This window comes from Scardinius erythrophthalmus (genome assembly GCF_964197995.2).
Source record: "Scardinius erythrophthalmus genome assembly, chromosome: 21".
Taxonomy (NCBI): Eukaryota; Metazoa; Chordata; class Actinopteri; order Cypriniformes; family Leuciscidae; genus Scardinius; species Scardinius erythrophthalmus.
The window spans coordinates 4,785,454-4,799,041 of NC_138241.1; the positions used below are offsets into that span (position 1 = coordinate 4,785,454).

Sequence of the window (13,588 nt, forward strand, 5' to 3'; positions counted from 1 at the left end):
ATGTACAAAAAATATACAAAATACAAAAAATTAAATAAACATGTCAAACTAGACCAGTGATTCTCAACCAGGGGACCGGGGCCCAATAGGGGGCCTCAGCAAACTTACAAGGGGGTTGCAGGATGACTTAAAGTTATTTCAATAAAAAATGTATAAAAAAAAAAAAGTTATATTGATATTATCCATATATTGAAATATTATAATTAAAGGGATAGTTCACCCAAAAATGAATATTCTGTCATCTACTCACCCTCATTGTTCCAAACCCGTATGACTTTTGTTAATCTTCAGAACACAAATGAAGATTATTTTGATGAAATCTGAGTGATTTCTGTTCCTCCATTGACAGTTACGCTACTATCACTTTGACGCTTCAAAAAGTTTGTAAAGAGATCGAAAAGCTAAACCATGTGAATCGAGCAGTTTAGTCCAAATTTTCGGAAGAGACTCGATCGCTTTATATGATGAACAGATTTAATTTAGGCTAAGTGGTAGTTGCGTAGCTGCCAGTGGAGGGACAGAAATCACTCAGATTTCATAAAAATATTATCATTTGTGTTCTGAAGATGAACGAAAGTCTTGCGGGTTTGGAACGACATGAGGGTGAGTAAATGATGACAGAATTTTCATTTTTGGGTGAAGTAGGCTAACCCTTTAATTGCATATGACTGTGCTAAGAACTTTGTTTATAAAACAAGTAATTTAAGGGAGATTTTCTGTTCTCTGCTGTATTGAACAGTCACCCCAAAACTGAGGCATACTGATCCATGAATTTTTTGTTGCAGCCCTACTAGATGTTAAGTTGTTAAATGTTTTAATAGGTTTCTTTGTTGTTATAGTTTATTGAAGATTTCAAAATGAAATGTCCCTTCTGCGTTGAATGTGGACTTCAGTTAGCGGAGAAATCACAGACGGCAGTGGTCAGACACTTTGGGCTGCAGATATTGGAGCATGTAGTCAAGTAAGTGTCTGAAACACCTTTGTGTGTGTGTATGTATGTACTGTACATCAATAGCTACTGTATGTTTCCATCCTAAGTTGAGAATTTAACTTGTGTGCAAAATTCAAATAGCGCGTAAAGCATTTGCGAATAAAGCACTGTTTCCACCCCACGTGATCAAGAGACTAAAATCGTCACCTCCTGGGAAACATTATGAGAAGCGCGCTAGCCAGACGGGATTTAAAATGTGTCGACTGGAGACCCAAGTTTGGTTTGAAGACGAAAGCATACAAAGCACAATGTTCTCTCACCATTCCTAATATCTAACACGCACTCACAGTGTTCGGCGTGGCCTTGCGGCCCATTTATCCACCCATAGACCCTCCCCTCAAAGAAATCCGGACAGAAGTGATTGAGAGTGGACAAAAGAGACAGATTAGAACTATCCGGTGTAAACGGGAATGTGTCTGCCTCGTCTAATTGTGATCCAATCGACCAAAACGCGTCTTAATACCAGGTGTAAATTGGTCTGCTGGTTAGTCCAGTTATCCAATCACAAATCCTCTGTGCATCAAGGAGTTTATTCTGTAAATGATTTTCCTTCATAGTTTATATGCATGTCTTCTTATTTGATATAAAAAATATCCACCTCAGTTGAGCGAATGAGTTTTTTCCCAAATTGGGTGGATGGAAACATAGGTATAGTGAACATTGAACACTAAACTGAACACATTCTTCTCTGAACAGGTTTCGGTGGGATAACATGGCACCACATGCAAAGCTCTGGCTGAAGAACTGCATTATGGGCCTGTTGTCAGATGTGAGCATCTTGGAAGTGTCTCTACTCAGTTATCTTATTGCATGCTTTATGAAGATTTCTTATATATTCATATGGCTTAATGTTCTGTTTTAGGGTACAAATCCAATTCTGCAAGAGGAATGTCATGTTAAGGATGCACTCTCACGCATAGTAGTTGAGATGATCAAGAAAGAGTGGCCGCATCACTGGACCGATATGCTGGATGAGATGGAGACCCTGGCTGCTATGGGGGTATCAAGAGTTTTGGCTTGATGTTGTAGGACAGGTCTGCTTCATCCTGCTCCTGAAGTTATGCCTTCCTGTCAGAGTTTAGTTCCAAAAAAGACAAAAGTAGGTGTGCACATCCAAACCCCAGAATAAGACTCTGGTGCAGAAAAAAGGAGGTCTAGAACTTAAGGTCTAGAAAGTTCATTAAAAAACAGGGGCTGTTTTTTTCCTGCTTTCTAATATACCTAATCTCCGTATGTTTTTTCATCATCTCCGGGCTCATTCATATGTAAATAGCTTGAACTTGATTCGTGCATTAGATCGAAAGATCTGCAAAATCCCATACATTTACCCGCCCATAGACCCCTCCCTTCAAAGAAATCAGGACATAAATGGTTGAAAAAGATAGATTAAAACACCAGGTGTAAACAGGAATGTGTCTCCCTCGTCTACTTGTGATCAGATCGACCAAAACGCATCTTAATACCACGTGTAAACAGGGCCATAGTGTCTCAGGCTTGCGGTCCCACTGGACCGGGGCCACGATTAGGGATGTGGAAATGATGGGTTCTGGGTTAGAGTTCTAGGTGTCTGCAACATGTTGACAGCAGAGAGAGTCTGCTTTGATGTTAACTTCCATAGAGTACTGCACAGAATATTAAGAAAATTAAATGCTTTGGGATTTAGCTGGACACGACAAGCCCAAACTAGCCAAGACACCAACACACACACACATTTTTTTTTTATTATTATTATTGTCATTGGCAAAATCTTGAGATATAATTTGTCAAATTTGATACACCTGGTTGGAACTAAACTCTACAGGAATCTTCAGGAGTTAGTGTGAGAACACTCTGTTGATCTAAGCATTTTGCATTCAGATTTAGTAAATAATAGGGCTGCCCCCTAATAGTTGACTAACAGGCTTAGTCGACCAAGATTTTATTAGTCGGTAAGTCGCAGAAAAAAAAACTCCACAGGAAGTGGCGAAGTCACGCAGTCCGTCAGGGACAGATCGTTAACGGCAGGTCATGTTGTAATTACAGGCTGTTTCGGGCAGAAAATCCACACGTTCGCCCATCAACCTCAAATATGGCTTATCATTTGAAACATGTAAGTAGTATAAACTTTGCATGGCTGCTCACTCTAACGTTAGCCTAGATTAAATGTGTGCTATTATTAGGCGTGGTGTTTGCGCGGAGTGTGGAAGCTAAAGTACAGCACACTTAATGCATGACGGATGTGCCGGCGCGATCACTTGCATTCCTTAAAAAACTGTCTTTTTTGGTCATACAGATAAGAGTAATACGTTATTCCAAACTGGAAATTATCTACTTTTATTTTGTAAACTCACAGTAACAACTTTGCACTTGTAAAATATTGAAAACTAATACAATGCGCTTTCTGACGTCTCTGTCTCTCTGAACTGCAGTGTGTCACATAAATGAACCAAAACTCAGAATATAGGATGCTTGCCTCACAGACATGAGAAATATATCCATAGAAAGCTTGAAATATCAAACGATTGTCAACCAATTCAAGTGGAAAACAAATATTATCAGATTAATCCGTATGAAACGTGCATATAGGAACGTCCACTTAATGCGGAGATAACAAGTGAGCTTCGTCAAGGCAATTAAAGGTTCATTGTTATGACATGACTTATTAATATACACGTGCGATTAGTCGACTAATCGCTTAAATGAACGACTAGAATTAGAATTAGAATGAGGCATTTATATAGCGCTTTCATATGTACTACTGTACACCCAAAGCGCTTTACAATCATAATCGACTACTAATCGACTAGAAAAATCTTTATTCAAGGACAGCCCTAGTAAATAATGGCATGTAAAATAATCATTGTCTATTTGAATAATCTATCTAATTCTCTTTAGGATGCTCAGACGGAACTCGTAATGCTTGTCCTGCTGCGGTTAGCTGAGGACGTGATCACATTTCAGACATTACCCACTGAAAGACGGCTAGATATCCAGCACAACCTTATGGAGAATATGGACAGCATCTTCACCTTACTGCGTGGCATTTTGATTCTGCAGCTTCATATGAATGAGTACAACAAGTTGGTGAGTTCTTCAGACATTCATGATGATCATATGCAAAACATTTTTAAATGATTTGTGTGCTTTTTCTACAGTCTGGTGCATGCAACAGAATATTGTCACGTTCATATGATTTGAATAGATTTATTCATGTTGTTTTCTAGAAATGTGCTGCTGGTCTGGATTTGAAGGTGAGTCGGATTATTTATTTTTATTTATCAGGTATAATTTTTTGGAAGGGATTAGTGCTGTTCTTATTTGGGGGGCCAAAAAAGGTTAATTTACAGTGTGAAACATAATTAGAATTTCTAGGATTAATTAATTACCCAGGGTAACAAATGAACAGTGTGAAACATAGATAAAGGTAACCCAGGATTTTAACCCATGATTTTGACTGACTGACAGATCGAACCTGGTTACATGCATGCAAATAGCTAAAACACATTAATGAGAATGGATTTGTTAGCATCTGAGTAAATTTCAAATGAAGTCTGTTGAAAATCTGAGATCTGGTCAACTCTCCTACATCTAACAGGGTTTGTACAGAGATTGGAAAATGCTTGATTTTATATTGGTTATTTATATCCAATATTAGAACCGTTAGGTTTGAAATGTGCTTGAATGTCATAATTCAAAACACGTATTTTTTCTTTAAAGAATGTCCACTGTGAAAATATTAAAGAAGTCATGTATTTTTTATTTATTTTTTTATCCTGCTGTGCTTCTAATATGCATGGACCAAGACCAGCATTCTCTCGAGGCCCACACCGCGGCGTTCCTCGACCTGGCTTGCCTTAACTCTTTCCCCGACCGATCATTGAGTGTCTTTTTCCATACTAGCCTCAATGCGGAGACGAAGGCACGCCTGCCCGGTGTGGGACCTCGAGAGAACTTCAAGGCTTTTGTGGAGTGGGTGTTGGTCAGCTGTTAGTCCCCGTTCACCATCGGCCTTTCAAACGATGGTGAACTCGTGTCCATTCCAGAGCCTTGTCCCAATATGGCCGCCACCATTCTAGAGTCTCGTCCCGCCATGGCTGCCGTTCCAGAGCCTCGTCCCAATATGGCCGTCACCATTCTAGAGTCTCGTCCCGCCATGGCTGCCGTTCCAGAGCCTTGTCCCAAGATGGCCGTCGCCGTTCCCGAGCCCTCTTACAAGTTGGCCACCGCCATACCAGAGCCCTCTGCCAAGATGGCTGCCGCCGTCGCGCTTGATCCCCCGTCCAAGATGGCCACCGCCACACCTGAATCTCCAGTCTCTGTCCTCGTCCTTAGTCCAGAAGTGACTCCAGTTTTCGTCCTCACCCAGAGCCCAGAAGTGACTTCAGTCACTGCCCTCGTCCAGAGTCCTTTGGGGGTTCCAGTCTCCTTCCTTGCCCAAGGTCCAATGGGAGCTCAAGTTTCTGTCCCCGTCCAGAGTTCATCCCAGCGACACCTGGAGCTCCCCAAGATTTTTTTTTGTGGGGGCCATATACCCTTACTGCCGGCTCTGAACAGGTTCCCTGAGCTATCGGCTCCACCCTAGCCACTTAAACCAGCACCACCAGGGCTCCACTATTCCCCCTGTCTCCAGTGATCTCCCTGTCTCCAGCGTCTTCCTCCACCAAGATCTTCGTTTGGACTCTCCCTAACCTGCTCACCTCATCACTGATCTATTGCTAAATAAACTCACTATTCACAACCCATCTTCCTCTCTTGTGTATACTTGCCGTAACAATATGTGTGAATAATCTTTTTATTTTAGTTTTTATTCCCGTCAATTTGGTGTTGATTATCTCTACTGAGGGACCAGAGAGGAGCCTGTTATTTTCACAGATAGAAGTCCTCTATGGTAGCATTCTGCTGTAAAAATTTATTTGAGATTCTGTTGGTTACAGAGCTAGGCCTAGTAGAATTTTCTTTTCATGCATTTTGAGAAATGGACAGATGTAAAATAAGCAAAGCAAATGATAAAAATTAACAATATTGTACAGTAATTGTTTATGATTGATATATTCTCAAATTCTTACAGTAATGTATTTGAGCTTTCCTTGCCCAAACAGTAGAGCGTTGGCGCTTGCAACGCCAAGGTCATGGGTTCAATTTCCAGGGAAAACAGGAACTGATAAGAATGTAAAATGTGTTCCTTGAAATGCAATGCAAGTTGCTTTGGATAAAAGCTCCTGATAAATGTAAATGTAAACGGACAAAAGCCAAGTGGAGGAACTTAGCTTTTATCCGATTTTTCAATATTATCTGTCAGGCATTTTGAATTGTTTTTGTTCATCAGATATGCACCAAATTTGGCTCTGATGATCTTTAGACCATAATTGCTAATTCAATCCGTTCTCGGGTAATGCTTAAACACATTTGATGGAAGGATGCCACAAAGGATTTGAGGCTGAGTAATTGTATTTAAGTTATGTAAAAAAAAAATTGTTTTAATTTTTAAATGCTTTCTTACAGTTTCTTAATGTAATCTATCTGCTCTACATTCAACATCTACTGTAGTAGCGTATTTGTTACATGAAATTAGCTGTGTTTTTTGTCTTTTACTCCTAGACAAAAGCTCACTGGCGAGTTGGTGTGGCCACTCTCAATACTCTGGCTGGCTACATTAATTGGGTTGATTTGAGCCACATCACCAATGAAAACTGCCGTCTTTTGGAGATCTTGTGCCTGTTGCTTAGCGAACCCGAGCTTCAGTTGGAAGCTGCAGAGTGTCTGCTAATTGCCGTTAGTAGGAGAGTGAGTGACTGCTGCATTTACATTATACTACTTTACCTTTTCAGCTGCTTTTCTGAAATAAAATTTTCCACATTAATTTATTTATGCTGCAACTCATTGCTGTCATTGGAGTCTAGTACACTAACACTTTTCTACGGTGGCTGAGAGAGCTCAACGCGCTGCAACTTAAGAAACCACATGCAAATAGAAAAAACAACAACAAATTAAAACATCTTCATCAGTTTTACAACACACATGTGCTCCAAATACTCACAACACAACCAAATACAGAAACGTGCTGCAAAAGTTCACAACACAAACAAATAAAGAAACGTGCTGCAAATAGCACAGAACACAACGGAAATGTTTTCGGGGATCCCAATAAATGACGAACCCGGCTGTGTACAGCCGATGTACGATCATCGGCTGTCCGAATTCACTCACTTGTTTTCATTCACTCCTTCAAGTTAACTGAATAAGTGGACTAACAGGGAATAGTGAAAGAGGGTTTAGGGGGCGATTTCGGATTTAGCCAAAGTAATTTCCTCATTATTTTCACCTGGGATTTTCCCATGACAACGCAGCACGGTGTCCATCAGCTGAATAGCTGTTCTTGAGATAGAAATTTCTTATTATTGCTGTTAACAAAACTGTTGCAAATAAATACAATTTATACAAAAAAGTTTTTATAATATGCTTTATTTATCTGTGTGTGAGTGTCTCAACTTTAAAAATTGCTGTCTCATCTTTGGACCCTACATTACCTTACATTTCTTACCTATGAAACTTACTTAAACATACAATTCCAAAAATGTTACTGATGTATAGATTAATATCTTACCCTCATTTTCTTTTTTCTTTTTTTCTTTTTTTTTCTTTTTTATAGCTCTTTGTTAACTAATACATTTTGCATATTGTATACAAAATTGTATGTCATAAACATGTCATCTCTGTATGTTTTGCAAGAAAAAAAAAGTAAAACAAAAAAAAGTAGACATTGAGCAATAAGCATGTCCCAGCCAGTCACTTATTGGGGTCCCCTGGAAATATTTCCGTTGTGGTCTGCAGCGAGTTTCTGTATTTGGTTGTGTTGTGAACTTTTGCAGCGTGTTTCTGTATTTGGATGTGTTGTGATATTTGGAGCACACATGTGTTGTGAAACTGATGAAGATGTTTTCTTAATTTGCGTGTGTTTTTCTATTTGCATGTGTTTTCTTTATTTGCAGCGCGTTGAGCTCTCTCGGCCACCATACCTTTCCTTTGCATACATGACATTGGAAAGTTTGAAATGTAGCCATTCAGGAAATGTACAATAGGACTCTAATAATAAGACTATAATAATAAGCCTATATACCAAGCCCACTTGCTTTTTTCTGTACTTACTAATTGAGTTTGTATTTGTATGTTCTATGTAAGTTCCACCATTCTGAATAAAATAGCATCTTGATTGTAGGAATCAGCAGGTGATTTTTGCTTCCTTTTACAAAGAAGCGCAATTTGTGGTTCAATGTTGAACAGGGCAAGCCTCATGTCTTTCTTCACCCGGAGCTGATTTCGGTAATTTGTTTAAGGCAGTCAATATATCCGGCCTCGCACAGATAAGTAGAGGCGAAAGGAAGAAGTAATTTCACGGCAGCGTCAGACAACAGGATATTCAGCCAATTATTACATTATTACACTCAAGCAAAACGAAGGGAGAGAGCAAGAGCTATAGAGGTGTCACAATCTGGTGTCATTCTTTAATTGAACTGTCAACTAAAAGGTCTTTTCCAATCTCCAATAGATTACTTATGTGCGCCGAAAGAACACCACCGTCACAGTACAATCATGGGAAAATCTCACAGTAAAACAAGCAGCTGTGCAAAATATGATACAGCGGTGTTTTACCAGATGAGAAGTTTATCTATGTGTCATTAATTATTTTTATAACTATCCACTGTACGTCCGACTGATTGCACTGTATTCTATTTTTCCAACTCAAGTGGCACTGAGAATTGAGTAAGAGACAAACCTAAATGTCCTGGCTCTTCCAAGCTTTATAATGGCAGTGAATGTCCGTTTCTGTTTTGAAGTCCATAAAAGTGCATTCATCCATGATAAAAGTAATCCACACTGCTCTAGGGGGTTAAAAAAGGCCTTCTGAAGTGAAGCGATGCGTTCGTGTAAGAAAAATATAACTAGCTTACGGCAGACGGCCTACGCAAGTCGACTTACTGTAAAGAGTAACACTACGATGTATGACGTAGGATGTAGGAGCAGTTCAAACAAACAGGGCTGGGCAACAAACTCAAGCGCCTCTGACATTAATCTTTACAAATTCTCGTTTTAGACTTCTAATTCATGATTGGTGTTTTGTTTTGCTCTATCCTCTGCGCTTCCGCGTTCATAAGTGCATCAAGTCAAGGGTTATACTCTTCCGCCGTAAATCGATACGTACGGCTGTCTGTTGGAAGCTACAGTAGTTATTTTAGTTGATAAAGTTTTAAATATGGATATTTTTCTTACACAAACGCAACGCTTCACTTCAGAAGGCCCCCGGAGCCGTGTGGAGCACTTTTATGATGGATAGATGCACTTTTATCATGGATAGATTCACTTTTATCATGGATAGATGCACTTTTATCATGGATAGATGCACTTTTATGGACTTCAAAACAGAACCGTCCATTCACGGCCATTATAAAGCTTGGAAGAGCCAGGACATTTTTTTATATAACTCCGATTGTATTCGTCTAACAGAAGAATGTCATATACACCTAGGATGGATAGAGGGTGAGTAAATCATGGGCTAATTTTCATGTTTGGGTGAACTATCCCTTTACTGTCAAGCCTCGACTAGCAGCACTATGTTGCGTGAAGTTAATTTTAGTGCTATTTAGTGTCAAGAGTTTATGTTTGAGTGATCAGTTGAAGTGTTTTTGACTGAGCAAATTATTTTCTTCCACAGGGGAAGTTTGAGGAGAGAAAGCCATTTTTGGTACTCTTTGATGATGTCATCATGAACTATATCCTATCTGCTGCACAGTAAGTAAACATTTAAGCTTATTCTAAATCAGGGTTCCTCAAACCTGGCCTTGGAGGGCCACTGTCTTGCAGAGTTTAACTTAAAACGTGATCAAACTCACCTACCAGCAATTTTCTAGTATCTCTAGGACTTTTCACACTGCACTTAACCATGAGTTATCGTCGTTCTAAACACTGCTTTTAACCCCAGGTAAAAGAGTGTTTCACACTTGTAATTTAGATGCGGGTTAGGACCGCTTTTTACTCTTGGATAGAAAACCCTGTTCTGGACCCATTTTTTGTACGCGACAATTGGTGTGAAGAAGAGACCGTTTCATTCTTACCTTTTGTAGTTCGAAACATTCACTTGCTATTACAGTCATCAAATATCAGGATGCACAATGCTAGTGTCACGGGAGGTTGCAGGCAAACAGGCGATGAATAAAGTTCCAACAAGTTTAATAACACTAAATATTCCACAGGATGGGCAAACAGGCTGTAGCAACACACACTATACATCGACACCACCGAACACTGAACCTATATACAGGTGGTAATGATGGTGACTGATGAGCTGAACATAATTAGTGTCCGTGACAACAAATGAGGACAAATGCAGATGATGACAAAACATAACGAGTCCAAACTAACATGAATGTGACAGCTAGAGCCTTTAAGTAAACAGGTCACGTGCTGCTTTTGTCCAGTCAGTGACACTGCCACCGCGAGTATGCAAATAAGGACGTTAACCCATGGTTTAGGAATGTACAATGTGAAATGTTTCCTTATGAATACCCAGGATTAATTGTTAACTCCGGGTAAATTATGAGCAGTGTGAAACGTGAAGCATGATAACCCAGGATTCCGTTTACCTGGGGTTATAGAATGACCCAGGGTTAACTATGTCAAGTGTGAAAAGACTTCTGAAGACCTTGATTAGGTTGTTCATGTGTGTTTGATTAGAGTTAAAACTAAACTGTGTAGGACAGTGGCCCTTCAGGAACAGATTTGAGGAACCCTGATCTAAATGACTTATACTCTAAATGATACTGTTCGAATGACTGCATAATGCTGTTTGGATTTTATTTTACTATAGGTCGGCAGATGGTGCAGCTCTGTGTAACCAGTGAGTTTACATTTTTCTATTGAAACCAACTCAAGCTTAGTTTAGAACAACTGAGTTCACTCCTGTTAGTTTTACCAAAACTGTCCATCGTCCAAATTCAGATCATCGGGTGCCGTTGTGGAAAGAAGATACACTTTTTTGAAGAGGCTGTGTCAGGTTCTCTGTGCCCTGGGTAGACAAATCTGCTCTCTAGTGGTGAGGTGGTCACATGAGCATCACTGTTGTGTATCATTTATCCTTTTTTCCTCTTATGAGAAATGCAGAATATTTTTATGTTTCTCTTTAGTGTTTTGGAGTTCCTGTTAACCTGAATAAATACATGGAATCTCTTCTTGCCTTCAGTACTCATCCCAGCCAGGTTGAACTGCATTACAGCTACTCATTGGTCAACCTTTAAAATTTTTTACTAAATCTTGCATTTCATATTTAATCATGTATTTATATATTACTCTAAACAGTTTCTGAGGTCGTCCACGCAAATGACCTGGGGAAACTTATTCCGACATGAAATTATTTCGAGAGATCCTGTAATTGGCCCAGTGGCCATAAAATATTTAAGATCAGCAACGATCAATCTTGTGAAGGTAAGTGCTGTGTATCCCAGACACAAAGCAGTTTTGAGTAATTGCTATCATACTTAATCATACTTAATTGCTCTGTTTGCCTTTTACAGACTGGGTTTCCCTCCAAGAATGATTGTCCAGCTTGTGAATTCTCCAGAGTGGACTTTGATAGTGATGAAGATTTCAACTGCTACTTTAATTGTGAGTTATTGTTTGTTAGTAACTAGTAAGTTAAACGTACTGTTATCACATCAGTTTTAAAGGTTATGCACACTTTTAAAAGTAAATCAATGCATTGCAGAGCAATTCATGTTGATTAACAGCAAGAATCTTATTTAGCTGATGACAACGTGACAACACAGAAACCCAGTTACTGACAACATTGCTTATTTTAATTTTATTTTATTTTTTTCAAGTTTTCACTTTGTTTTAACAATACATTGTTTCACTCTTGTACTGAGCATAAACTAAACATATACAATCCTGTAATTATCTGATTATAATTTTCCAAATCCTTTGTTCTGCTGAAGTCAGTTCAGTGTTGATTCAGTTTCTGTGTAAAGATCATCAATTACTAAATTAGTTCAATTCGGCTATAAAGCAGCTCTTCAGTAAACAGTGAAGTCATCTTCCAGCTCAGTTCTCATCAAATAGTGTCAGTGCAGTCAGATCAATCTGTAGCTTGTTTCACCACAGGGAGTGTGTGTGTGTGTGTGTGTGTGTGTGTGTGTGTGTGTGTGTGTGTGTGTGTGTGTGTGTGTGTGTGTGTGTGTGTGTGTGTGTGTGAGAGATTAAAGGTTCCAGACAGTTATTGATTTTGTACCTTCTGGTGGTACCAGCTGGTTCTGCCCATTCACTGACTGTAGAGGACAGGAGAGAACATGAACTTGTAGGCGGATGATGAATATGATGTGATTGAATTTGATGTGGTTAGGAAAATTATAAACAGAAGAAGAAAAATCCCCCACCAACCAGTGCATGTCCTGTGTGATGTGTAAAGTTATAGCAGAAATAAAATGGTTTGAAAATGATCACAAAGAAAGAATATGAATACAACCTATATTATTGTATTTTTAAAGATTATTGATATTTTTTTCTTTCTCTTTCTATAAAAATGCGCAACTGTTCAGTTTACCCCTTAACAATATTTGTTAAACAGCTTTCAGGGCTCATCAGGTGGAAGCAGTTCGTCTGGCTTGTAAAATTGTCCCTTTTGAGGCCTTTCAAATTGCAAGGGAATGGGTGCAGTGTCAGATCAACACACCTATAGATGCTGGAAATACAACATGTGAGTATTGTTGCTACATTTTCTTATGGTAGGTACTCTTTAATCTGCCAAAAGTTTGTGCTGTTTTTGTAAATGTGCTGCTGCTTTCTGATTTTTAGCGCAATTTTCCAACGGACAAAATTGCGATTGTTAACTCATGATTTCTGTTCTGTCTGTGCGCACCAATCTTGCACTTCTATCTCCTCCTCAACCAGACCACCTAGAGACTTCGGGTTTTAGGAAGGTCTAATCTCGGGAACGCACAAAAAAACAAAAAAAAAAAAAACCTAAAAAGATTTACTATCTCTTAGTGTTTTGATCCCATGACGTCAGAAAATTGCGCTAAAACACTCACTGAGTTTTTATTACTTGTTTTTTCTTTTGGTCACAACTATGCTAGTGTGACGCAGATTCTTCATAACCAGTTCAGAGCCCTGGTTCATTGCATTGGAAACATTATTTTAATGCAGCGATTACATAATGAGGTAGAATTCTGACAAGAATTAGACCTGTTTTTCAGACACACAGCTATAATAATTTAACCTCAGGATATGCCAGGTTCCAAACGTTTTTTTAAATTTCTCCAAAGAATCACTGTAGATCAGAAAAACATTTCATAAACAATAGTCCATCACATTTTTTTTTTTGGTTTGTGAGACCATCATACAAGTTATATACAAAGTCTGTCCTTTTGAACAAATTGTCAAAGAGTGCATCAAAAATATGTAAGCTTCTGCTTTATCAGAGTGATCAGTCTTTTTTTTTTTTATCCAGTTAACTATGCACATTTGAACTTGCCTTGTCCTACACAATTTCAGTATGTGGTCAAATTTATAAATTGGGGATTATTCTATGTACATGATCAGCCACAACATTAAAATCACAGACTGGTGAAG

General features: G+C 38.9%; 1 protein-coding gene across 1 annotated transcript in view; it reads left to right on the forward strand.

Moving 5' to 3' along the window:
* LOC308681673 (exportin-5-like) overlaps window positions 1-13,588 on the forward strand; it is a 59,447-nt gene that overhangs the window by 4,072 nt on the left and 41,787 nt on the right. The window contains exons 2-14 of the mRNA XM_081350754.1: window positions 840-961; window positions 1,688-1,760; window positions 1,854-1,991; window positions 3,866-4,054; window positions 4,195-4,221; window positions 6,569-6,754; window positions 9,681-9,757; window positions 10,833-10,862; window positions 10,964-11,057; window positions 11,149-11,220; window positions 11,321-11,446; window positions 11,536-11,626; window positions 12,585-12,713. Coding sequence (XP_081206880.1) covers window positions 840-961; window positions 1,688-1,760; window positions 1,854-1,991; window positions 3,866-4,054; window positions 4,195-4,221; window positions 6,569-6,754; window positions 9,681-9,757; window positions 10,833-10,862; window positions 10,964-11,057; window positions 11,149-11,220; window positions 11,321-11,446; window positions 11,536-11,626; window positions 12,585-12,713 — 1,354 coding nt within the window. The remainder of the gene's footprint in view (window positions 1-839; window positions 962-1,687; window positions 1,761-1,853; window positions 1,992-3,865; window positions 4,055-4,194; window positions 4,222-6,568; window positions 6,755-9,680; window positions 9,758-10,832; window positions 10,863-10,963; window positions 11,058-11,148; window positions 11,221-11,320; window positions 11,447-11,535; window positions 11,627-12,584; window positions 12,714-13,588) is intronic.